The sequence below is a fragment of the Protomyctophum parallelum genome (assembly GCF_964188405.1).
Source record: "Protomyctophum parallelum genome assembly, chromosome: 8".
NCBI lineage: Eukaryota > Metazoa > Chordata > Actinopteri > Myctophiformes > Myctophidae > Protomyctophum > Protomyctophum parallelum.
Window position 1 is genome coordinate 8,398,030 of NC_139703.1, and position 24,410 is coordinate 8,422,439.

The following is a 24,410-nucleotide window of genomic DNA, read 5'->3' on the forward strand; positions in this document are numbered from 1 at the left end:
GCATTGTCTTCTATTGGAAGCATGTCATCTGTCCATCTTCAACCGCTTATCCGTAGTCGGGTCGCGGGGGAACAGTTCCACCAGAGAGCTTCAGATCAGAGACTACAAGTCTGTCACAGATAATTCTTTCAGACATACATACACACACATGACGTAATGGCGTATGTGCAAGGCAGAATAATAACTGCATTTCCTTAATCACGTTCAACCTGGCGTTCGTGTTTTGTGAGATCTTCCATATGTAGGCACATTTTGTGCTTGGCACGTTTTGTCATATATAGGTATAAAATAGCAAATGAAAGGCTTTTGTTTTTTTTCATTTTCTGTATGAATTTGATAAAACGATGAATGCTGTGCACCGGCACACTTCATTGTTGAGGCTATTTTCAGAGTCGATTTATGAAAGTGCTTCTTGGAAGGAACCGATGAGATCAGTCATATATAGCTCTGTTTGCCAGCGTTTCTTTTTTTCCCTTTTTTTTTTCTCGGAACACATTTCGGTGCTGCTGTTCAAAAAGACAAACAGTCATTTGTAGCTGCAGATGTAAATTCACAGCATTCCTTCCCTGGCTCGGAGATTGCAGAAGGAAGCGCACGGAGAGGGTTCAGACACTTTAAATAAACCACGTGGAATGAGCTGCAGGAAACACTGGGAGGATAATTCTCCAGTCGCTCATGGTTTCTAAGAGGCGAGGAGGACACACTTCTGGCGCGCGTGACCTATTTTTCCAAACTCATCTGTCAAGAGCTCTGCTGCCGCTGCAGCTGTTGGTTCAGCACCCTTTTGTCATAAAAAAGAGTGTTTTTTTTTTAACCTTTTTTTGTTCTTGCTCCCCGTCATTCATGCAAACTGGTGTCCCATTTTTCCAGGGTATTTTTTTGTTTTTCTTCTGTCTAATTTAAACAAAACAAAAAACGAAAAACATAATAATTTGGGAAACTATTTTGAGGGAAAAGGGGTGAAAGGAAAGGAGAGAGAGGGAGGGGGGGTTGGGGTTAAAAAGCTGTGAGTCGTAAAGAGTGAAGCAACTTCTCTCCCTGGTTGGAGACGGAGACCTTTCTGTGGCTATAGTAGGGCTCTCACAAAATCTATGCCTCCCCCCCCCCCCCCCCCCCCAGCGTCGCTGCGAGGGAGAGGCCCCTGGATATAGAGGGAAGGGCTGGGACAATGGTTAACCACAGATTGCAGCATGCAGCTTGAGGCCGGGGGGGGGGGGGGGGGCAGGCGGCACAACATCACAGGAGGGGGGGGGGGGGGGGGGAGTAATGAAAAGGGCTCCCCTGCACAACATTGTCTCTGCTGCTGTTGCTAAACTCAAGTGGCTCTCCCTCGAAGTCAGAGCCTGTATAGATATCCATCATGGGAAGGGCTTGGCTGGCCAAATTACACACTGTGCTGTAGCCTCGTTGTGTAGCCGGCCTTCTATCTGCCTTTTAATGCCCCAGGCAGTGATATTAGTATGGCTACACCAGGCTAATGCTGAGCCGCATGGAAACATGGCCTATAGTGTCATTGCTGTGGTCGTCAGGGCTGTCCACTCACCATTAACTCATTTAAGTTGATGAATTAACTTTCACATGAATAATTGTGATTAACGATGATTAATTTGTGATGAATGAATTGTGTTCTAAGCATTTATTTGACACAATGGAACGTTTTACAATTTGTATTTTGGACCACCGACATATGCAGCAAGCTGCCAACTCACGCTCTGATTGGCCGAGCGATGCCAGAATCCCCGATTTGGATTGGCCGAGCGACGCCACCAGAAATACACAATCCCTGATTGGCCGAGGTGACCACCAAAAATTCACAATCCCTGATTAGCCGAGGGTCTCACCAGCGTATGCACGCAGCACCCTGATTGCATGTAGGATCCTCAGATTAAAATTATTACAATCTAATAATGTACACCAGTGGCTCTGGACGTGGGATCCAGGGGGTGCCCAGCTAAATGATTGTTAGGAACCAAATGGACCTTTATGGGTGTGTGACTGAGATGGTTTATGGGTAACTGAGATGGTTCCATTTGTTGACTCTCAAAGTTAAATAACACAGGTTGTACACAATGTACAGTGTCGATTGGAGGCCCAGAGGAAAAAGAAAACTATATCAAATGGGTGTTTGAAGCATAATGCATATCAAGGGCTCCATGAAATTAAAAAGGTTGAGAATCACTGATGTACACATATAGTACGTATAATATTTATATTACAATGTGCTGAATTTGGCACGAGCAACATGCTAGATGTATAGTGTATTGTAGCGTTTCATCTGCTTTTCATCAACGAAGCTCTCACCGTGGACTGTACATTTTATAATCCAACCCAAACTGACTGTGAAGCCAGAAAGACGAGGATTACTTGTAGATCACTTCTAGGTCAGATATGTTGGTTATATTTGTCATATTACGAAGTATGGTTAATGTGCGTGTGTGGCTGTGTCTTTGTGTACCAAGGTTTCATAGGGCCAGGCGAGTAGCCCAGTACACAACTCTTGATTCGTAATGCAACGAGTTGCATCTTGCAACCGCAAAACTGCACCTGCAACAGATTTCTCCCGGCAACTCCCTTTTAGTAGCCAGCCCATAGAGCCCCATTGTGAACCCGGACATGTTGAGTACACCAAGGTTTTATGTTATAAATGTTTAGTATGGGTCCCCAGCATGTAGAAACCCTCAGTTTCTACATGCTGGGGACCCCTACTAAACATTTATAACATCAGTTTCTACATGCTGGGGACCCATACTAAACATTTATAACATCAGTTTCTACATGCTGGGGACCCATACTAAACATTTATAACATCAGTTTCTACATGCTGGGGACCCATAGTAAACATTTATAACATCAGTTTCTACATGCTGGGGACCCATACTAAACATTTATAACATCAGTTTCTACATGCTGGGGACCCATACTAAACATTTATAACATCAGTTTCTACATGCTGGGGGACCCATACTAAACATTTATAACATCAGTTTCTACATGCTGGGGACCCATACTAAACATTTATAACATCAGTTTCTACATGATGGGGACCCATACTAAACATTTCTAACACTAGAAAAAGTGCCCTTCTGGGCACAGGTCTCCACCAGGATAGGAATGTAGGACATTGCAGCTTGCCTTCATCTGGTGGTTGGATAAAAGGGCACCAAAAGTAAATTAGAGGTAAAAACACTTTTCGGCCAGTTATAGCGCCACCTTGAGGCTGAGTTGAAATTGTTCATGTGGCATTTCGTCCTCGGCCTAGTGGGAATGTGGGTGCACAATTTCACGGAAATCACGCGATGTGTTCATGATTTGCAGCATTTTGTTTGAAACTGAGCACTCCTGTGAACTTTGGAAGCCAATCTTAACCAATCAGGATGGAGTCTGAGAAATCTGAAAGACCGGTTTCGTTGAATGGCTCTAGAGAGACTGTGTACCAATTTGCGTGATGTTTGGACAAAATCTGTAGGTGTACTGTGCAAAAACTTGTTTTGCACAAAGCGGCCTCCTGGTGGCGCTATAACAGGCCGTTCTGGAAAGTTTGGGGCAGAGGTTCATCGTTGGCATCCAGGGAGTGTGTGTGCAAAATTTGGCATCGACCGGGTTAACGGTGGCCGAGATTAGCTGCTCATGGACACGGACACACACGGACGGACAGACACACGGACGGACGGACGGAGTGCAAAACATACTCTCCCCCCATGCCTTCGGCCTGGTGGAGACAATAAAATGTTGGTGTACTCAACATGTCCGGGTTCACTTTTTGGCTACTAGGCTAAGTTACTGTAGTCTAGATAGCACAGAAACTCCTCCAACTGGGATCCCAAGCAGCAGCAGTGTCAGATGTTCTGTTCTGTTCACAAAATAGGGCATCCTTTGTTCTTGTTGCAGGATCCTGCTAATAACGACGACACAAAGCAGAATCGGGTTTCTGTCAGTGCAGTGCATGGGTTCCCACTAGTTCCCACTGCCACAGATATAGAGGACCTTCAGTCAGCCAGCTATAGTGTCAGGTTCCTCTTGTTCCAGGTGGAGTACAAACTGCCTACACATTAGAATGGAACAAATTAACAATAAAGGTCAGGGTTAAAGGGATATTTCACTTTCAAATATATTTAAACAAGAATGACTAATAATAATTGCCAGCGTTGCGGCGTTCAGAGAATGCAGCCAATACGGCTTCACACTTGCAGTGCTCAGAGTATGGGAATCATGGGCAAATCTCCTATTGGCTTAGGAGGCAGCCATGCCAATCATGACTAAGTTGCTACTAAGGTCGTTATAGCATGGTCGATAGTAGAGGTAGAATAACATGTTGTCCAGGCGCTTTTCAAGCAGCTGGCAATGTTTTTTTTCAAAAAAGTAATCACGGCCCGGTCTAATTGCGGAGGAGGGGAAAGGAACTCGTTGGAATAACGTGTTCCTTCCACGCACTACGAAGTACGTCCTACCGGGAAAACTCCATTCTGACAGGTTACAAGAAGCGGCCTTCCGACTTCTCATGCATTGAAGGAAGCATGAGCTCAGTTTGGGGCTCTCCCCAGGTTGGCAGAGGGAGAGGAGCGCCCAGGATTACAGCTTAGGCAAATGGCACCCAGTGAAAAAAATCCCGGCCGTCTCACTCATATGGATATTACTGACTGTGAGAAAACGCTAATGTTGTCTGTCTGCATGGTGGTGTGGGCCGGGGCTGGGCCCGTTGGGGAGCAAAAATTTGAGAAGGAGCTGTACTGTATATATCATAGTCATAGATAACTAACATCACATGCTGGCCACATGGAGGACATGCATGTGCACAAGTACTGATGTTTCGGATTTATTGAATCCCCTTGAGATGCAGTATCTCATTTTAGAGGGGGACCCGTAACATACACACAAGATACATAAGCTATAGATACACAGACATAAGTTATAGCAAATGAAAAGATAATTCATGACGTTGTTGTATTGCAATAATGTGTAGTTGTCATAAAATCCCAAGGCACACCTGGACCAGTTTCACAAAGTCTACACATTTACAGAATCTAGAACAGGGGTACTCAACTGGCGGACCGCGGTCCGCGACCGGACCGCGGACCACCTCTTTGCGGACCACCAAAAAAAAAAAAAAAAAGTTTTTTTAATTTTTTTTAAGTTAATAATATAAATAACATCAGATGGTACATTTCTCATGTGAAATTGCTGCAAAGGCCCCCAAAATGTCCCCCAAGGTCCCCCAAAATTCTGGCGCGCGCTATGCGCAGTGTGGCCTGCCAGGGCGTATAACTCCCGGCCTGATTTGGAGTTCCACTCCGGGCCTGCACTCTGCACCCCATTATTGGTTGGTTGGAAGGGGATCTGATTTGTATAAGCTTGGCTTGACCATACTAAACGGGCATAGAGCCATGGGCGGAGCTTGGGGGGGTTCAGGCCTCAGGGGGTGCACTGCACCCCCTGAAAAAAAAAGAAAAAGATTTTTTTTTTTTTTTTTTTTTTTTTTTTAACTTCAATACCTTCTGGCTTCTGACTGTAGTTTGTAATCATCTCTCTTATCATGATATGATGACTCGCTGTATGGCTGTAGTGCATGTGTGTGAGCTGCTGTACTACCTAAATAACTAATTTTTAGGGGTTAGGGCATTGTAAAAATGCTAAAATAATAAAATAAAGGTTAAAAAAATCGGGTGTCGTTGGCCAAGCAGTCGCACCCCCCAGCGTCAACTTCAAGCTCCGCCTATGCATAGAGCCCCGCTCTCCGATGGACGCCGCGCATGGGACCGGACCTCGGTCTTATTCAAAAAAATATTTGTGGACCTTCATCATTTCTAGTTGAGGACCCCTGATCTAGAAGAATTGTTATTTTGATCGACGTTTTCCTGCTGTCTCCTAATTCCACATCAATACAGCATGGAATTGTGGACAAAATCTTATCCAATGAAAATCCAAACAAAATATTCAAAGTCTTGTCTGAGAGGCTAAAGCTCATCAAATGGTGGTCCCTGTCTCAAAAATGCCAAATAAATAATGGACCTTGATGTGAAAAAAAGGTGAAAATGGTGCATTTATATAGCGCACACAGTACACACCGATGGCAGAGGAAACCATGCAAGGCACCAGGATTGAACTGGTCCTGGCCACTCTTCCCCTGAGCCGCACTGTATAGTGTACTGTAGTATACACTTGACTCATGGTAGTGTGTGTATAGTGTACTGTAGTATACACTTGACTCATGGTAGTGTGTGTATAGTGTACTCTAGTATACACTTGACTCATGGTAGTGTGTGCTTCATGTCGTTGTGATTGGCAGAGATCCGTAACCAGCTGGTGGAGCAGTTCAAGTGTCTGGAGCAGCAGTCGGACTCTCGCATCCAGCTGCTGCAGGACCTCCAGGAGTTCTTCCGGCGCAAGGCGGAGATCCAGCTGGAGTACTCGCGCAGCCTGGAGAAACTGGCCGAGAGGTTCTCCAACAAGATCCGCAGCTCCAGGGAACACCACATGTTCAGGTGAGTTGCCCTCTCACTGTGTGTGTGTGTGTGTGTGTGTGTGTGTGTGTGTGTGTGTGTGTGTGTGTGTGTGTGTGTGTGTGTGTGTGTGTGTGTGTGTGTGTGTGTGTGTCAGCAGAGAGTTAAGTTGGTAACCAAATGGATCTTTAACCCTTGAGAGTGTAGAATTGTTATTTTGATCAATGTCTGCCTGTTATCTCGCCTATGGTACCAACATCAATACAGCATGTAATTGTGGACAAAATCTTAAGAACAAAATATTCTAAATCTGAGGTCCGAGAGGCAAAATGGTCACAATGGTGGTCCGTGGCTCAAATGCCAAATATATATATTTGGGCCTTGATATGATTTTTGTTTTGAAAACCACAGTTCTAAGAGAAGCAGAACTGGAAGAGGTTCTGATGCCATCGGATCACGGGCTGATTCACTCACATGAAGAAAGGCTTTACTACAGCCTGCCTGCTGGACCCGACCCGCTGCTAATCACCGTGCCTTAATGTTTGATTACAGTGCAGCCCTATGCGGCAGAATGCTCCTCCATTATGTTTGTGTGAGCGCTCGCTCTGTGTGTGTGTGTGTGTGTGTGTGTGTGTGTGTGTGTGTGTGTGTGTGTGTGTGTGTGTGTGTGTGTGTTCCATTATGTGTATGTGTGCGCTGTGTGTGAACTTGTACTCTCAACATCTGTAGGACATTTTGAAGGTTGGCTGCAGTAATAATAATGCAGTAACGCACAGCTGATAAGTCAGCAGGACCTGGGATAGTGTGTCTCAGTGTTATTGTGTGTGTGCGTGCGACCCGTGTGTGCGCGCTGGAGCCGGACCGATACCAGATATATTTTTTGGGTCCTTTCTTTTTCGATCCCGATTTTGGAGAGTATCTAAGCTCTAGATTTATACTTGGTTGCATGCCATGTCATGCACCGAAAAGCTCCGGGACGCGCTGTGTGAATCTGACTCAACGTGTGCACAAAAATAGAAATTTAGATCCATTTAGTCGCGCGCGCGTGTGTGTGTGTGAGCGCATCTGTGTGTGGTGTGTGTGCGTGTGTTAACGTAACATACGTGCACGACGCGTGCAGGAGAGCCGTGACTGTGTGTCGTCCACTGTACTGAGGTCTGACTGTGTGTCGTCCACTGTACTGAGGTCTGACTGTGTGTCGTCCACTGTACTGAGGTCTGACTGTGTGTCGTCCACTGTACTGAGGTCTGACTGTGTGTCGTCCACTGTACTGAGGTCTGACTGTGTGTCGTCCACTGTACTGAGGTCTGACTGTGTGTCGTCCACTGTACTGAGGTCTGACTGTGTGTCGTCCACTGTACTGAGGTCTGACTGTGTGTCGTCCACTGTACTGAGGTCTGACTGTGTGTCGTCCACAGTACTGAGGTCTGACTGTGTGTCATCCACTGTACTGAGGTCTGACTGTGTGTCGTCCACTGTACTGAGGTCTGACTGTGTGTCGTCCACTGTACTGAGGTCTGACTGTGTGTCGTCCACTGTACTGAGGTCTGACTGTGTGTCGTCCACTGTACTGAGGTGACTCTGACTGTGTGTCGTCCACTGTACTGAGGTCTGACTGTGTGTCGTCCACTGTACTGAGGTCTCGTGGAGTTGGACGGGGTAATTGATAGCAGCTGTACGTTTTAAAGGAGCCAGGCTATACGCGCTACACCCTGGTCCCCGAGGAGAGGCGAGGAGAGGCCTGCTCTTCTGCTGCGGGCTGAAGGCGTCTGAGGGCTTGTGCGCTGCACGGTAGATCTCCTCCAGACAGGAGGACAGATCCCCACAGCATTGAGTCAGGCTAAAGCGTGCACATTTCTAACCGTGCAAGTTGACCTGGCTTGCGCTCATCCCTCGCTGCAGGTCCTTGGATGCCCCCCAATGCACGCACACATGCACGCACGCAACCGCACACCCGTGCACGCACGCACTCGTACACCAGCGCTGATGTGCGAGTTAACAAAACGACTCATGACACTTTGATTGCCCACGCTTCTTTATGAGGGCTGTGCTACTGCGCTTCCTCTGGCCTCCATTAACTCCACTAAATAGATGGATTAAAAAATGATCCACGGTCACCAATTATGTTTGACTGTAGGCTCGTTAGAGAGCTACTGCGCTCTGCATAATTTGTCTGCACTTATTATTGATCCTCCGGTCTTTTAGTTTTCAGTTTCTTTTGGCTTTAAACAAGCCAGAGACAGCATGCCTCATGATGGCTTTAAACAAGCCAGAGACAGCATGCCTCATGATGGCTTTAAACAAGCCAGAGAATGAATGCCTCATGATGGCTTTAAACAAGCCAGAGAATGAATGCCTCATGATGGCTTTAAACAAGTCAGAGAGAGACAGCGTGCCTCATGATGACTTTAAACAAGTCAGAGACAGCATGCCTCATGATGACTTTAAACAAGTCAGAGACAGCATGCCTCATGATGACTTTAAACAAGCCAGAGACAGCATTCCTCATGATGGCTTTAAACAAGCCAGAGACAGCATGCCTCATGATGGCTTTAAACAAGCCAGAGACAGCATGCCTCATGGTGGCTTTAAACAAGCCAGAGAGAGACAGTGTGCCTCATGATGGCTTTAAATAAGCCAGAGACAGCATGCCTCATGATGGCTTTAAACAAGCCAGAGACAGCATGCCTCATGATGACAATATCATGGCTTTAAACAAGCCAGAGACAGCATGCCTCATGATGGCTTTAAACAAGCCAGAGACAGCATGCCTCATGATGGCTTTAAACAAGCCAGAGACAGCATGCCTCATGATGGCTTTAAACAAGCCAAAGACAGCATGCCTCATGATGACAATCAGTGGCGGTTGGAAGGTCCCACGGGCCCCGAGGCGAGATTGACAGCCCGGGCCCTACCCCCCAAATCTGTTCATATTCAGAAGACCCCCATCTGCCATATTATGTGAAATTAAACATTATGTGTGATTTCACATATGCATGGGACATAGAAGTAATCATACACCCCCTGTCCACAGCTGGGCTTAGTTTGTAGTAATGATTTGCACGATCTGCAAAAACAAAATCTGTCAATATCCTAAGTGGCTTACTTAAAATGACCACCATGTGAATATGCCTAAATAAATGGCACACAAACTTGCCATTGTTTTGTGGAAATTCAGAACAGAGCTGCCAGTAAAACAAAGTCAATAATTGGCCAGGGAAATCTTACACAATTTTGCTGGGTCTTACAGTACATAATGGGCCCTTAGCCTATTGTCTTTAACCCACACAGGGCACTGCTAATACAGCTTTATTATCAAGCTGAAGCCCGCTGTAATTCACGGCGATACTGTATAGTGTGGCTGTGTGTGAACTTACTGTACAACAGACAAGTGGTCTGTAAATTCACAGCACTTCTTCTGTCCGCATATATACAGTGCACACAGTATTTGGCAGCTTTAGTGCCTGCCCTCCTTTTAGGCTAATTAAGATGCGGGTAAATATCTCAGGACTATCCCCACCACCACTACACAGTCTTGGAATACGCACACCACTACGACCACAGCACTCCCATTACACCCAGGGAGAGCCTGGGAGGAGGATCGGTATGCATGCAAGGAGATCCTTCCTCGCAGCTCAATCACTTCCATCTGTCTTTCTTCCTTACATCACAGCCAGTGGTGTAAAGCACCGTAGTACCGCATTGTGCCCATTATAAGACGACCCCCATTTTTTTCAAGACTCATTTGTGGAGAAAAAACATTGAATATCAAATAGAGTCCCTGATTATAATACGCCCCTGTTTTTTTAGGATATTTCCATTGGAAAGAAACATAGTCTTATTGAAGCCAATAGGGGTACATTGAGTACTTATTTTTTTTGCTCGTTTTGAGCTTGTAGATCGGCTATTTTTGCTACTTTTGTGTGACAAAGTAAAAAAGTTATATTACGGAGGTAAGAGTGACAGTACAGTACAGTATATGCAATGTGGCCCCCCTGGAGTGAATGTGTAAATACAGTGGCCATCATTAAAGTTGCCCACCCCTGACATAGAATGCACCAACCTACATTCTACATTGCACAGTATTGATACTTTTACGTTAACCCATTCTGGGCGGGAACCAATGTTGGTGTTTTAAGCATTATGTTAAATCTATAAAAGCTTGTAGGTCTGCTATTTTTTGATAAATCTTGAAAATATGCCTCAAATCTTTGAATATATATTATTACAGAGTGAACATTTTAACTCAAATCTTTGCTTCTGGGGAGGTCCCTGGAACAACATATTTTCAGATGGGGGTCAGTGGCCAATTTCATATAATTCTGGGGGTCCTTGACATGGAATTGTTTGAGAACCACTGACATAGAAAAATAGGGTTTTTCAGAAAACTGTCAGGATTTAGAATCTTGTGTCAGGTCTAAATGGGCTAAGTAAGAAATGGGAGTATTTTTCCCAGAACCGCAGCCAACCAGGGTTCTGTTCTTCTGGTCTAAGTGGACACTATAGTAACACTTGACTATCTATTTACTGCACATTGCCGGTTGCCTATAGTCTATGTCAGGGGTGTCGAACTCAACTTGGGGCGAGGGCCGCATTGGTCAAAAGGTCATTTGATGGGGGCCACAACCAGTTGCGGACGCACGCTCGATGTCTCAGTCAGTCACTGCTATAACATCTATCTATCTATCTATCTATCTATCTATCTATCTATCTATCTATCTATCTATCTATCTATCTATCTATCTATCTATCTATCTATCTATCTATCTATCTATCTATCTATCTATCTATCTATCTATCTACGTCCATGTAGTGGTTCATGTCTGTGACCCTTGAGACTATTAGCTAACCTAATTTTAATAATGACATGCTGCTACTGAGCAGACAGTTTCAGGGTTTTATTGCCAAAGTGGGATTGATAATGTGCCCTATTAAATTGGAATGGATAGATATTATCTGTCTGTCAAAAAGCAAAAGGATTACTGTACATGTAATCAAAAATAACAGGTCCATTAGAGGGAAGCGCTCATGTAATATTGATGGGAAATTATATTATAAAAACCTGTCTGGGAGAGATAAGGAAAAGCTTGCACGGAAGAGTGTCCAGATTAGCGTCTGTAATACGGTAGCTTCTGTGTTGTTGTTTGTCGCGCGACAGTGGGTAGCGAAAAGTTGCACAAATAGCCGAGTGTGTCCCGATGCGCTGCCTGCGTTTGTGAGCTTGTAGATTTAGAAGTCTTTTTTAACATTAATTTTTTTCTTTTCTCTTTTTAACATTATCTATGATTCATTATCTATCATATCATTATCAGTACTAGAGTGGTGCCCGTTGGGCACTGGCCTATTTGCCACTTGGAACGATGCAAGTTGGAAATAAATGCCACACCCAGGTATTATGTCTGTGTCCCTTTTATGCCCATAATTATATGGAGTTCTTTGTCAGGCAGATGTATGCAGATGTCAGAACAGGCCAGCTCCATATATGGAGATATATAGGGGGCGATCAGGTCCAGAGCCTGGGCAGAGGCCTTTGTGCTGGTTCTGGACAATCCGACAATCCGTGCCCGGTGTCGAGTCCGACCGACTCGACACCGGGCACTGCTCTCCCTGTGGTGGTGTGGAACGCGTGTGTCGGATTTGAAGTCCGTGGGGCGAACGGTTCTCGAGTTACGTGGATTACAGACATATACACACATGCGTGCTTATATACGTCCGGAGACTTGGTGCATTTATAGATAGATAATAATGACATACCCAGCATAGGGTTGCCAGGTTTAATATCTGTCTGTTTTTTTTTATATTTGTGAATAGTATTAACAAGCTTGTGACTAAATAATAACCATTTGGAACACAGTTTCCTGATAAGTTTACAGTTTTGGTCACGCAGGGATTCTGTATGCCTGGGTTTGTGGCGATAAGTGTGTTTCCCCAGATGTAATAATCGATAGCTGCAGCCGTAGTTTGCACGCACTCACGTACGCACGCACGCACTCACGTACGCACGCTCGCACGCACGTACGCACACACGCATGCACAGTCCTCACTCCCCTGCTGTCTGTTTTGTTTGACTTTCCCAGCTTGGAAAGGTCGGTGTGTGTGTGTGTGTGTGTGTGTGCTCTACCTCTTCAACAGCATATTGGAAACATTTCTGGTATTTGGTATATGGCTTATCAGAACAATCAAAATACATCAAAGGAAATGGCCTTGTGAGTGCATAATGTTTCTATAGCAGTGGTTTTCAACCTTTTTCACATCAAGGCACATTATTTTCTTTCGGCATTTGAGCCACGGACCACCATTTGATCTTTCTTTGATTGATTTGACCTTTAGCCTCTCAAAACTAAATAATTTTGTTATCGTTGGATAAGATCTAGTCCACAATTCCATGCTGTATTATGTTGGTACCATAGGAGAAGATAATTAACAGGCAAAATCCAAATAACAATTGTTTCTCTAATTGTTTGTAGTCTTCCTGTAAATTAAGTAATGCAGATGTTTAACAATACTGTAAGTCTTGAGAGTGTAAACAAAAGAGTATCATATATTTATATGTGCATGTTTTCCTTGTTAGGTGAACAAAGTTAGGTGAACTTGGTGTGAACAAGTTCACAGTAGGCTGTTCCATATAACTAATGAAGTTTAGGAAGGTGCAATTTGAGCATAATGGTGCAACTAGATGGCGAAGGTGTGTGTGTGTGTGTGTGTGTGTGTGTGTGTGTGTGTGTGTGTTATCAGTTGGTTCATGTATCTGATACTATAGAGCGTCGCAGTCCCGCCCCCTACCAGGCACAGGAAATGATTCCCTGTTCATTTTCCTCATAGACATTTCAAAAAGTATTTATTTAAAGACCTTTTAAGCCTCGTACAAAGCCAACTCGAGTTGTGACAAATCATGACAACATGATTATTTGTTCGGGCCGAACAAATAATTAGAAAGAAGAAGAAAAGGGCAGGTTACAACACTTTTCTTTGTTGTTTTTCTTCTTTGTAATTATTTGTTTGGTTGTCATGATTTGTCACAACTCGAGTTGGGTTGGTACGACACTTATAAGGTCTTTAAATAAATACTTTTTGAAATGGCTATGGGAAAAATGCATTGGGAATTATTTCCTGGGCCTGGCGTCGTCATGAAAGGGGGCGGGACTGCGACGCTCTATAGGCGGTGTTGCCTTCGTCCGTTTAAACAAGGCCAAAGGCTACACTTATTACGCAGGCCTAATTACCAACCTTCTGCTCCCAATTCCTGTGAAAATGAGGACAGCAGCTGAGAAAGAAAGCGATTGAATGTCGTGCGTGCATGCGTGCGTGCGTGCGTGCGTGCGTGCATGCGTGCGTGCGTCTGTCTCCTGGAGTCTTTAACCCTCACTTCTGTGTCATAGTGATTGCAGACTTTAACAAGAGGGTTTAATTCCTTTGTATTCCTCCTCAAAGTTATCTTGATAACAGTGTATCTTTGCTTTGCTAGCCAAATTCAGGCATGCAATGACAACGGACAGCTTTGAACATAGAAATAAATGCTCTGTATAGTTGGTTTTGGATCGTGGTTAAAAGGGTTTATTTATTATTGTGGTCCCAGCGACTTCACGCATGTTGCATGTTGTTTATGGTGTTGTCAGAATGTCAGTGTGAGAGTCTTGCACAATAATGCAACAAATAACCAGCGTCGTTGCCAAATAGACAGCTGGCTTAATTCAAATCATCAAAGAGAAAAGAGAGCCTTTACTTGGAGATGATGAGTGCTTTATCAGGGATTATTGTTTTGGTGAGAAGCTGGGGCGAATACGCAACATGTCTCCTCACATGTGGCGTGCCTGCTTGTGTTTAGGGATGTGATTAAGCATCTCCAACCACAGGGGATTAGCTGAGGCTAGAGGTAACTTGTTCCCCAAGGGCTTTTATTCACAAAAGGTAGAGCATTTACAAGTTACCACAATGCATCAAATAGCAAACTTGTTGTGAACGGTCTGCTATTTCCAGTGCACAACACTGTGTATACCATTATACATTAAAGGAGAATTTCGGGCTAGAAGGCTTTCTTACCTTTCTTTGTAGTTGTCAAGTCCCCACCAAAGAGGTCCAGGTGTTATTTTGTGCAAAAGCGCATTATTGGCTATTTCCCCTACCATAAGCCCTCAATGGGGCGTTGGGTCTCAGTGCTAATTCGCTTATTTCCATCTAAATAAATAATTTTTGAGCGATGGGAATAAGCGAATTAGCACTAAAACCCAATGCCCAATTCAATTCAATTCAATTCAATTCATTGCACACTTTCAAAAAACCACTGTGTAGGTGCACCCACAGACAAAATACATTTTGGTTCATCTCTATGCATTTAACGGTTGACACATGGTTTAAAACCAACATGTGTTAATGGTTAAATGCTTGTATCCAACACAGTGAACGCACGTGTTGTGCATTATGACACGCAGTGAATATTTAAGGCATATCTCCATGGGTTTCTCCATCTCACTGATTGGCCAACTACAAATTATTACAACATGCCAGTGTCCGTTTGGCTTGTTGACGGAGATATTTGAGCGATTTCTTCCACTGAGAAAGCTTGTCATACAGTAGGAGCAGTGCCAGGCTAGAGATATTGTGTACCGATCTGTGTGATATATGGATACAATCCGTACGAGTAATATAATAAAATGTGTGTTTGCAAACCCCACGCCTCATGGTGGCGCTATAACAGGCCGCTCTGAAAAATGTGGGGGCAGAGGTTTGGAATTGGCATCCAGAGAGTGTGTGTTCAGTTTAAGCTGGACAGCGACCGGGCCAGCAGTGTCGGAGATTAGCTGTACGCAGATGGCTAGTCGGCTGCCGAGGTTCGGCAACGACCGAACAACACTCTCAGTTCGTCAGCGTGGCGATATTGGTGGCAAGCGGCGGCAGCTTGTCGACGCTTTCTAACTCCATTCCGCGACCCAGTCGGGGCGGTATCGCCCCTGTGGAGAGCTGGCTTAAGTTGTTGTGCGTGATTTTTGAGTGGTGCAACCACTCCTAGTAGAACCAGCAATGTCCGTCCGTCCGTCCGTCCCTCTGTCTGTCTGTCTGTCTGTCTGTCTGTCTGTCTGTCTGTCTGTCTGTTTGTTTAGGGTACCCAGTTCAACAGGGGGCGCTGTTGCACCACTCACTTCAGACAGGTCTGCTTTTAACTTGGCTGCAGCAAGCTATACCAGGTTTACAAACATCAACGTTAATTCCGACGACACTCGTCGTTACTTATAGACAAGCTGGGATGTGGCTAATCTTCAGAGAGTGTGCTGCTTCATACAGATGCACCGTCCACTGCTAGACTGAAATGGCTTCAACCTCCTGGTGTTAAGATGCAGCGCTGCTAGACTGAAATGGCTTCAACCTCCTGGTGTTAAGATGCAGCGCTGCTAGACTGAAATGGCTTCAACCTCCTGGTGTTAAGATGCAGCGCTGCTAGACTGAAATGGCTTCAACCTCCTGGTGTTAAGATGCAGCGCTGCTAGACTGAAATGGCTTCAACCTCCTGGTGTTAAGATGCAGCGCTGCTAGACTGAAATGGCTTCAACCTCCTGGTGTTAAGCTATTCTTAGACTCCCCGTGCACTCTGGAGGATTGTTTACAAGCCTGTGTGAACCATACACAGGGGGGGACATGTGAGCCTATATGAGCTGTCTGCTAGAGGAATGGAAAGGCCATGGGTTCAGGTTCAGTAACATCAGTGAGTACAGTTCATCCATGGGTTCAGTAACATCAGTGAGTACAGTTCATCCATGTGTTCAGGTTCAGTAACATCAGTGAGTACAGTTCATCCATGTGTTCAGGTTCAGTAACATCAGTGAGTACAGTTCATCCTGCAATGTACCTGGCTTAGCATGGAGACTGATACGGTGTGCGTGCGTGTACTGTTAGTATATACTGTGGTGTTTTGAGTTGTCAGATAAGAAGATGTCTTGGAAAGTTGACATTTTGCGGCCTGACGCTAGACTGGTGCTGCCACGGGTGATTTGTAACCCGCAGAACGGGTGATTTGTAACCCGCAGAACGGGTGATTTGTAACCCGCATAATGGGTGATTTGTAACCCGCAGAACGGGTGATTTGTAACCCGCAGAATGGGTGATTTGTAACCCGCAGAACGGGTGATTTGTAACCCGCAGAATGGGTGATTTGTAACCCGCAGAACGGGTGATTTGTAACCCGCAGAACGGGTGATTTGTAACCCACAGAACGGGTGATTTGTGACCCACAGAACGGGTGATTTTTGACCCGCAGAACGGGTGATTTGTAACCCACAGAACAGGTGATTTGTAACCCGCAGAACGGGTGATTTGTAACCCACAGAACGGGTGATTTGTAACCCGCAGAACAGGTGATTTGTAACCCACAGAACGGGTGATTTGTAACCTGCAGAACGGGTGATTTGTAACCCACAGAACGGGTGATTTGTAACCCGCAGAACAGGTGATTTGTAACCCACAGAACGGGTGATTTGTAACCCACAGAACAGGTGATTTGTAACCCACAGAACGGGTGATTTGTAACCCACAGAACGGGTGATTTGTAACCCACAGAACGGGTGATTTGTAACCCGCAGAACGGGTGATTTGTAACCCGCAGAACGGGTGATTTGTAACCCACAGAACGGGTGATTTGTAACCCACAGAACGGGTGATTTGTAACCCACAGAACGGGTGATTTGTGACCCACAGAACGGGTGATTTGTAACCCGCAGAAAAGGGTGATTTGTAACCCACAGAACGGGTGATTTGTGACCCACAGAACGGGTGATTTGTAACCCGCAGAAAAGGGGGATTTGTAACCCGCAGCACGGGGGAATATTCATTTTAATTATTCCGTTATCGGGGACAGACTTCTGGACTGAACTATTGTATTTAATTGATATAATTTATTTCTTGGGGCGGTTTTCTGAAATTAACCCAACACAATTTTTCCACAGACACAGACACCAGACCGACAGAACAGTACATGTGTCAGGACAGGTCTTCTCAATGAAGGGATCACTGTCTATGGACGTGCATGTCATAGCCTACTTAACCCATTTTGACCCCACTGTTTTCTGAGAAACCCATGTTTCTATGTCGGTGGTTCTCAAATATTTTCATGTCAAGGACCCCCAGAAATATATGTTGTTCCAGGGACCCCCCCCCCCCCCGGAAGCAAATATTTGACTTAAAAACGTTCACTCTGAAAGAATAGATATTCAAAGATTTGAGCCACATTTTCACGATTTTTCAAAAATAGCAGACCTACAAGCTCGTAGCTATGAGCTTGTAGATCTGCTATTTTTCAATGGCTAAAGTATATAACAATGCTTAAAACACCAAGAAGGGGGTTCCCGCCCGAAATGGGTTAAGAATCACAATGTGCCTTTGCTATGTGTTTGTCAGCTGTGCTGATGTGAGAGTGAGCTACCATGGTGCATAATCGCACTGAGGACCTGGGCCGAGTTAAGTGGGGGAATAATGGCGGGGCTGCGCTCTGGAGCCGACCAGATATCAGCTTCATTAGATGTGATTAGCATTACGGAAGCTCTGTGAAGGAAGAGACTCTTTGATGCTGGGCTGGCTGCTCAGTGCTCACTGCAGCTCAGCGCCTCCTTCATGTGCTCGACGATGAAACCCTACCCCACCCTGTAATCTCCATCTTCCTCTCTCTCTCTTTCTGTCGCCTCGAATCCTCCTCTTCCCTTTAGAGTTTGTTGATTGATCTGATCGGTGTTGAGATAGGGAGGATCCTCTGTGTGTGTGTGTGTGTGTGTGTGTGCGCGTGCGTGTGCAGAAAATAGGGATACCGGCATTAATGCTGTTCACATATATTTTCCCCCAATAAATGATATATTTATATTAAGTTAAGTATATTAAGTTATATTATCAAACATACATTTCGGATGTATCAGACTTTTTAAAAATGAAATGCATGACCTTATTTGACTCTGACCAGAAGCAGCGATAAAGCTTATCCCCACCAGCCAATCCCCACTGGATAAAAATGACAATGAAGGAACCAGCAGAGAGTCGTCAGTCTGTCTTATTTAGTCTTTTAGACTCTAGTCTAGCTCTGAGCCACTGCCAAGGACTGAGTATTTAAACACACTCTAGTCTAGCCCTGAGCCACTGCCAAGGACAGAGTATTTAAACTATCACTCTAGTCTAGCTCTGAGCCACTGCCAAGGACTGAGTATTTAAACACACTCTAGTCTAGCTCTGAGCCACTGCCAAGGACAGAGTATTTAACTCTAGTCTAGCTCTGAGCCACTGCCAAGGACTGAGTATTTAACTCTAGTCTAGCTCTGAGCCACTGCCAAGGACTGAGTATTTAACTCTAGTCTAGCCCTGAGCCACTGCCAAGGACTGAGTATTTAACTCTAGTCTAGCCCTGCGCCACTGCCAAGGACAGAGTATTTAAACTATCACTCTAGTCTAGCTCTGAGCCACTGCCAAGGACAGAGTATTTAACTCTAGTCTAGCTCTGAGCCACTGCCAAGGACTGAGTATTTAACTCTAGTCTAGCTCTGAGCCACTGCCAAGGACTGAGTATTTAACTCTAGTCTAGCCCTGAGCCACTGCCAAGGACTGAGTATTTAACTCTAGTCTAGCCCTGAGCCACTGCCAAGGACTGAGTATTTAACTCTAGTCTAGCCCTGAGCCACTGCCAAGGACTGAGTATTTAACTCTAGTCTAGCCCTGAGCCACTGCCAAGGACTGAGTATTTAAACAATCAAAGGTCGTTCTTTGTCATTACGAAGCATTCACCTAGACTACGGTATGGCTTCAGGGCTGGCCCCAATATGCACAATATGGGCCTCCTCACTTGTAGTCGCAACCCATCTGCTCTGAATAACAAGCAGCATTGTGATGCCTCTTCGTCCCGTCGACTATTGAACAAGCTGTCAGTTGTCAGTACAGTGTGTCAGTTGTCAGTACAGTGTGTCAGTTGTCAGTACAGTGTGTCTGCCTGCAGATGGTTTGAAATGTATCTGACTGAAGAAAAATATGTAAAGGTCAGACTTGAGGATGAATGAACATTTCTTGCAAATAATGAATTCCACAGTGATCCAGTTTAGTTTGGAGTATTTTCAAAAATGTCAGTGTACTACTTGCTTCCAATAAAAATTGGAAGCAAGCAATTCAAAAATTTAAATAATTCCGCACGCACGCACGCACGCACGCACACACACACACACACACACACACACACACACACACACACACACACACACACACCACGAGGGGACGAGGATGAAATGAAATTTAAAATGACGTCATCATCAGTGATAAACAGACTGATATGATTAGCTCTGAAAGACATTTCTGTTTGCTTCTAGGAAAGACCAGCACCTGCTGTCCTCCGTGAACTGCTGGTACCTCGTGTTGAACCAGACGAGACGCGAGAGCCGCGACCACGCCACCCTCAACGACATCTACACCAACAACGTCATCGTCCGCCTGGCCCAGATCAGCGACGACGTGATCCGTCTCTTCAAAAAGGTACGTCGGGCTATCACGCAGGGACGTGCAGAGATAGCCTGGCTAATAAGCCAGACCGAATCAGCCGTTGGCAAAAAAGAATTGCCTGCCGGCGGATTATGGTCTGGAGAGGCTCAATTGTACGCCCATTTCCTACACCAGAGAACTGGTGTGGCCAATCGGGACACGGTATGCAATATGGGCGGGCTTTGGTACAGTGACGTTCATTCAATGCTTGAGACCTTTGACTGACAGTAGCTCTGACGAATTGCGTCAAAGAGAAAATGTTTGAACCCGCCCCCCCGGGAAACAAGATCCATACACAACAGTGTGATTTGAGTCTGGCTTATTAGCCAGGCTAGTGCAGAGAGTGCTACAGAGGCTGGGGCTGAAATTCCGACAAAAATATCGGATCTACAAGCTCTCAACGGGTCGCAGCGCTACGCGTTGTGAGCTTTTGGATCCGCTATTTTTGCAGTCAGGGGCTGATATTCCGTAAGAGGGCACTATGGAAGAGAATAGCCGATCTACAAGCTCTCAACGGGTCGCAGCGCTACGCGTTGTGAGCTTTTGGATCCTCTATTTGTGCAGTCAGCGGCTCATATTCCGTAAAATGACCGATCTACAAGCTCTCAACGCCTCGCATCTGCTATTTTGCGAAACGCGACCGCGCACTCGTTGGCTACTGGAGATGCTGGGATGATATGATGATTTCTAAACTAATTCTTTCAGCGCAAAATGCTGCGTTCAAGATGCAGGAGAGTTCCGGCAATTCTCGCGTATGGCATGGAAAGGAGAGGAGAGGCATTTGCATTTCTTTCACCACAGTATAAAATGCTGCATTCATGGTCTGGGAAAGGGCAGATGTTTTACAGACGAGTAAAAGGACAGGGACTAAAGCCCCCTTTGACGTCTATGTGTGCACGTGCCTGCTATATCATGTATACTCTTTACCCTTTTTTGGGACTTTCTCTTATCGTGTGCATGCATGAGGCTGCTCATAATATAGCCCAGCTAGGGCAGATGGGACGACTGAGCAGTTTCAGGCTTTCGTTTGCTGAGTATTCCTGGCAGTTGGATGGCCAGCCTGGAGCCGGCCGGGGCGAGTCCGGTCGTAAACTACAGCAGACGTATCGTATCGCCTGCAGTAATATTCCAGTGAGTTTAACCTGTTCAGGACGGGAAACCCCTTTTAGTGTTTTAAGGATTATGTCATGCTTTAGCTATTGAAAAATAGCAGATCTACAAGCTACGAGCTTGTAGGTCTGCTATTTTTGAAAAGTCGTGAAAATGTAGGCGCAAATCTTTGAATACGTATTCTTTCAGAGTGAACGTTTTTTAACTAAAATCTTTGCTTCTCGGGGGGGGGGGGGGGGGGGGGTCCCTGGAACAACATATTTTCAGATGGGGGGTCGGCAGCCAAATTCACATAATTCCGGGGGTCCTTCACATGAAAAAGGTTGAGCACCACTGACATAGAAACAGTTTTCCAGAAAACAGTTTTAAAAATAAATCGGCCTCAGGTCTAAATAGGTTAAATAAGCACAGGTCCCCATGCTCTCCTGGCTTAGCATGGAGACTGATACGGTGTGCGTGTACTGTTAGTATATACTGTGGTGTTTTGAGTTGTCATATTAGAGCCTCCCTACACGCCCCAGCACTGCAGCACACATGGATTACACCAGTACAAGTACAAGGTGTCGGGGCACTGTGACTAGTTCCATCTGGCCTGTGGAGCAGCACGCAGCGGGCCGTACTGAGGCAGAAAAGTGAAGCTGAAACGAAACCTCTCCCTGGACTTTAAGGCCCCATAATAACCCCATGCCAGGGTGTGCAGCGTTTGGCCCACTGTCAGCACATAGCACAGATGACTGAGGTTACTTAACCAAACACCAGGACCTGTTTTCACCTGGCAGGCCTTCCGCTTTATAGGTGAGCCCTGTGTGTGTGTGTGTGTGTGTGTGTGTGTGTGTGTGTGTGTGTGTGTGTGTGTGTGTGTGTGTGTGTGTGTGTGTGTGTGTGTGTGTGTGTGTGTGTGTGTGTGTGTGTGTGTGTGTGTGTGTGTGTGTGTGTGTGTGTGTGTGTGTGTGTGTGTGTGTGTGTGTGTGTGTGTGTGTGTGTGTGTGTGTGCCTGCGCCTGTGCCTGTGTTTCTACTGTGTGCATACTGTATGTGCTGTACAATTAGGGCTGTCACGATTACAAATTTAAGTTGACGATTTGATTGTCACACAAATAATAATGCAATTAATGATTTTTGTTGCATTAATTTATTTTGTTGCATTGAACATTGGAACGTTACAATTTATATTTCCTTTTACTTTCAGAGCAAACGTTTGCTCTGAAAGAATATATATTCAAAAATGTGCACACATTTTCACGATTTTTCAAAAATAACAGACCAACAAGCTCATAGCACGGCACTCGGTGCCGTGCTATGAGCTACATTCCGCTATATATGCTCCCCCAATAAATATTAAGGATAAACTGAAAAAAATGCAGTATTTTCTGCCTCCTCGCTGTTTGTGGTATAAGGAAATAGCAGCCCTCCCCTCTTCCTCTTTTTACAATGAGTATGTACACGGCACTTGTGTCTGTGTGCGCGTGTACATACATGCCGCACTGTCTATGCTATCCTGTTTTGTGTTATATTCTCCACCCTTACCACAACCTGTGTCTTGGTTTTATCCATTCCTTGCTGCGGTGCTGCGGTGCTGCTTGCTGCGGTGCTGCTATGCTGCGGTGCTGCTTGCTGCGGTGCTGCTATGCTGCGGTGCTGCTATGCTGCGGTGCTGCTTGCTGCGGTGATGCTATGCTGCGGTGCTGCTTGCTGCGGTGCTGCTATGCTACGGTGCTGCTATGCTGCGGTGCTGCTTGCTGCGGTGCTGCTATGCTGCGGTGCTGCTTGCTGCGGTGCTGCTATGCTGCGGTGCTGCTATGCTGCGGTGCTGCTGTGCTGCGGTGCTGCTGTGCTGCGGTGCTGCTTGCTGCGGTGCTGCTATGCTGCGGTGCTGCTATGCTGCGGTGCTGCTATGCTGCGGTGCTGCTTGCTGCGGTGCTGCTATGCTGCGGTGCTGCTATGCTGCGGTGCTGCTATGGCAACTGAATTCCTTCAGGTTTAATAAAAGCCTAACAACAGTATATCTTATCCATCCATCTATCTGCATCTGAATGAGGGAACTCAAGTTCTGTTCAGTTTTAACCTTTAAGTAAGGTGCCTCGGGGAGATTTTTCCTATGATTTGAAGTGCGCTTCAAATCAAAGTGTGCTGGTATTTTCCAGTCAACACGAGTAACAACGAATCACTTGCAGTTCAAGTTCTTTACTATAAATTGAAATCAATGGAATCTGAACAGGCTTGCATGGTTTCTCTGTACACATTCCACAGAGAAGATTGTTTGCACATCTATTGCCTGTATGTATATAGGCCAGGTGCAAAAGGGCCTTTCAAAACGGGAAGCCAGGAACGCAGGCGTTGTCGCCTGGATCAACGACAGGTCTCCTCCAGGTCTGCTCAAGAGGGGCGCAACAACGCAAGCGTAAAAAAAAAAAGCGAAACAGTATCCAGGTCTGGTGAGTCGCGGGCGTGTGCACGAAACGAGCACACGCGCAACAAATTCACGGAGACCGCGTTCACGTAAATTAGCTTGCTTTGCCGCCCCGCGACTGCTCCCCAGTGCTCCGCGCAAAAACGCAGGTCTCATTGAAAATGAACTATAAAGCGCGTTATTATATCGCTTCACGTTTGAAAGGCCCTAAACTCAAATCTACACTAACACGACAACACCCCGCTACACTCTATGATAGGCCAAATTGACAATCGTGTCTCAATCGGTGTGTATAAAGGCTTATTATCAGGATTCAATGGAAAAAACCACACAATCCCCCACCAGCTCTGGTCCTGTGTGTCAACCAGCACTGATTTCCTAGGCCGCGTGTCTGGAAGGACAATCATCGGTTTTACTGAGCTGTGGGAACATTCCCCAACTTCTTTTCCAGGCTTTTAAAGAGGCCCCTTTGATGGTTTTACAGGTGTGTTATACTGTCTGCAAAGCTTTTGTCCAAACATTTGAAAGCTGTTTTTTTTTTTTGGGTGAGCGTGGTGTGGTGTCGTCAAGAAAGACCGATGGCTAATTATAGTGAGGATAGCCTCAGAGTTGTGAGAAGATTTATTTTCTTAGGAATTGTAGTTAAAGGAATTACAAAGTCATGCACACTATAGCTTGGTGTACGCTTGCTTTTCACGGATGGAGAATTTAGTTAGGATTCTTCTGCTAATAGCCACGGGACGACACATTCGTCTTCTTGCTGTGTGTTGCATCATGGTGGTTGAAACGCCCCCCCCCCCCCCCACCCCCAAAGCCCAATTTATATTTCGCTGTATCGCGGCGCGGTGGGCGGAAAATAGCCAATCTATAAGCTCACGCCCGTGAAGCGTGTAACACGCGCTGTGAGCTTATAGATCAGCTATTTTCTGCGTTAATAATAAGCCTCTCTCTCGGCAGTGTGCA

At 45.6% G+C, this 24,410-nt stretch overlaps 1 protein-coding gene across 1 annotated transcript in view; it reads left to right on the top strand.

Moving 5' to 3' along the window:
* The window catches only part of srgap3 (SLIT-ROBO Rho GTPase activating protein 3), a 120,079-nt gene that overhangs the window by 19,515 nt on the left and 76,154 nt on the right, over positions 1-24,410 (top strand). The window contains exons 2-3 of the mRNA XM_083771828.1: positions 6,284-6,479; positions 19,760-19,922. Coding sequence (XP_083627954.1) covers positions 6,284-6,479; positions 19,760-19,922 — 359 coding nt within the window. The remainder of the gene's footprint in view (positions 1-6,283; positions 6,480-19,759; positions 19,923-24,410) is intronic.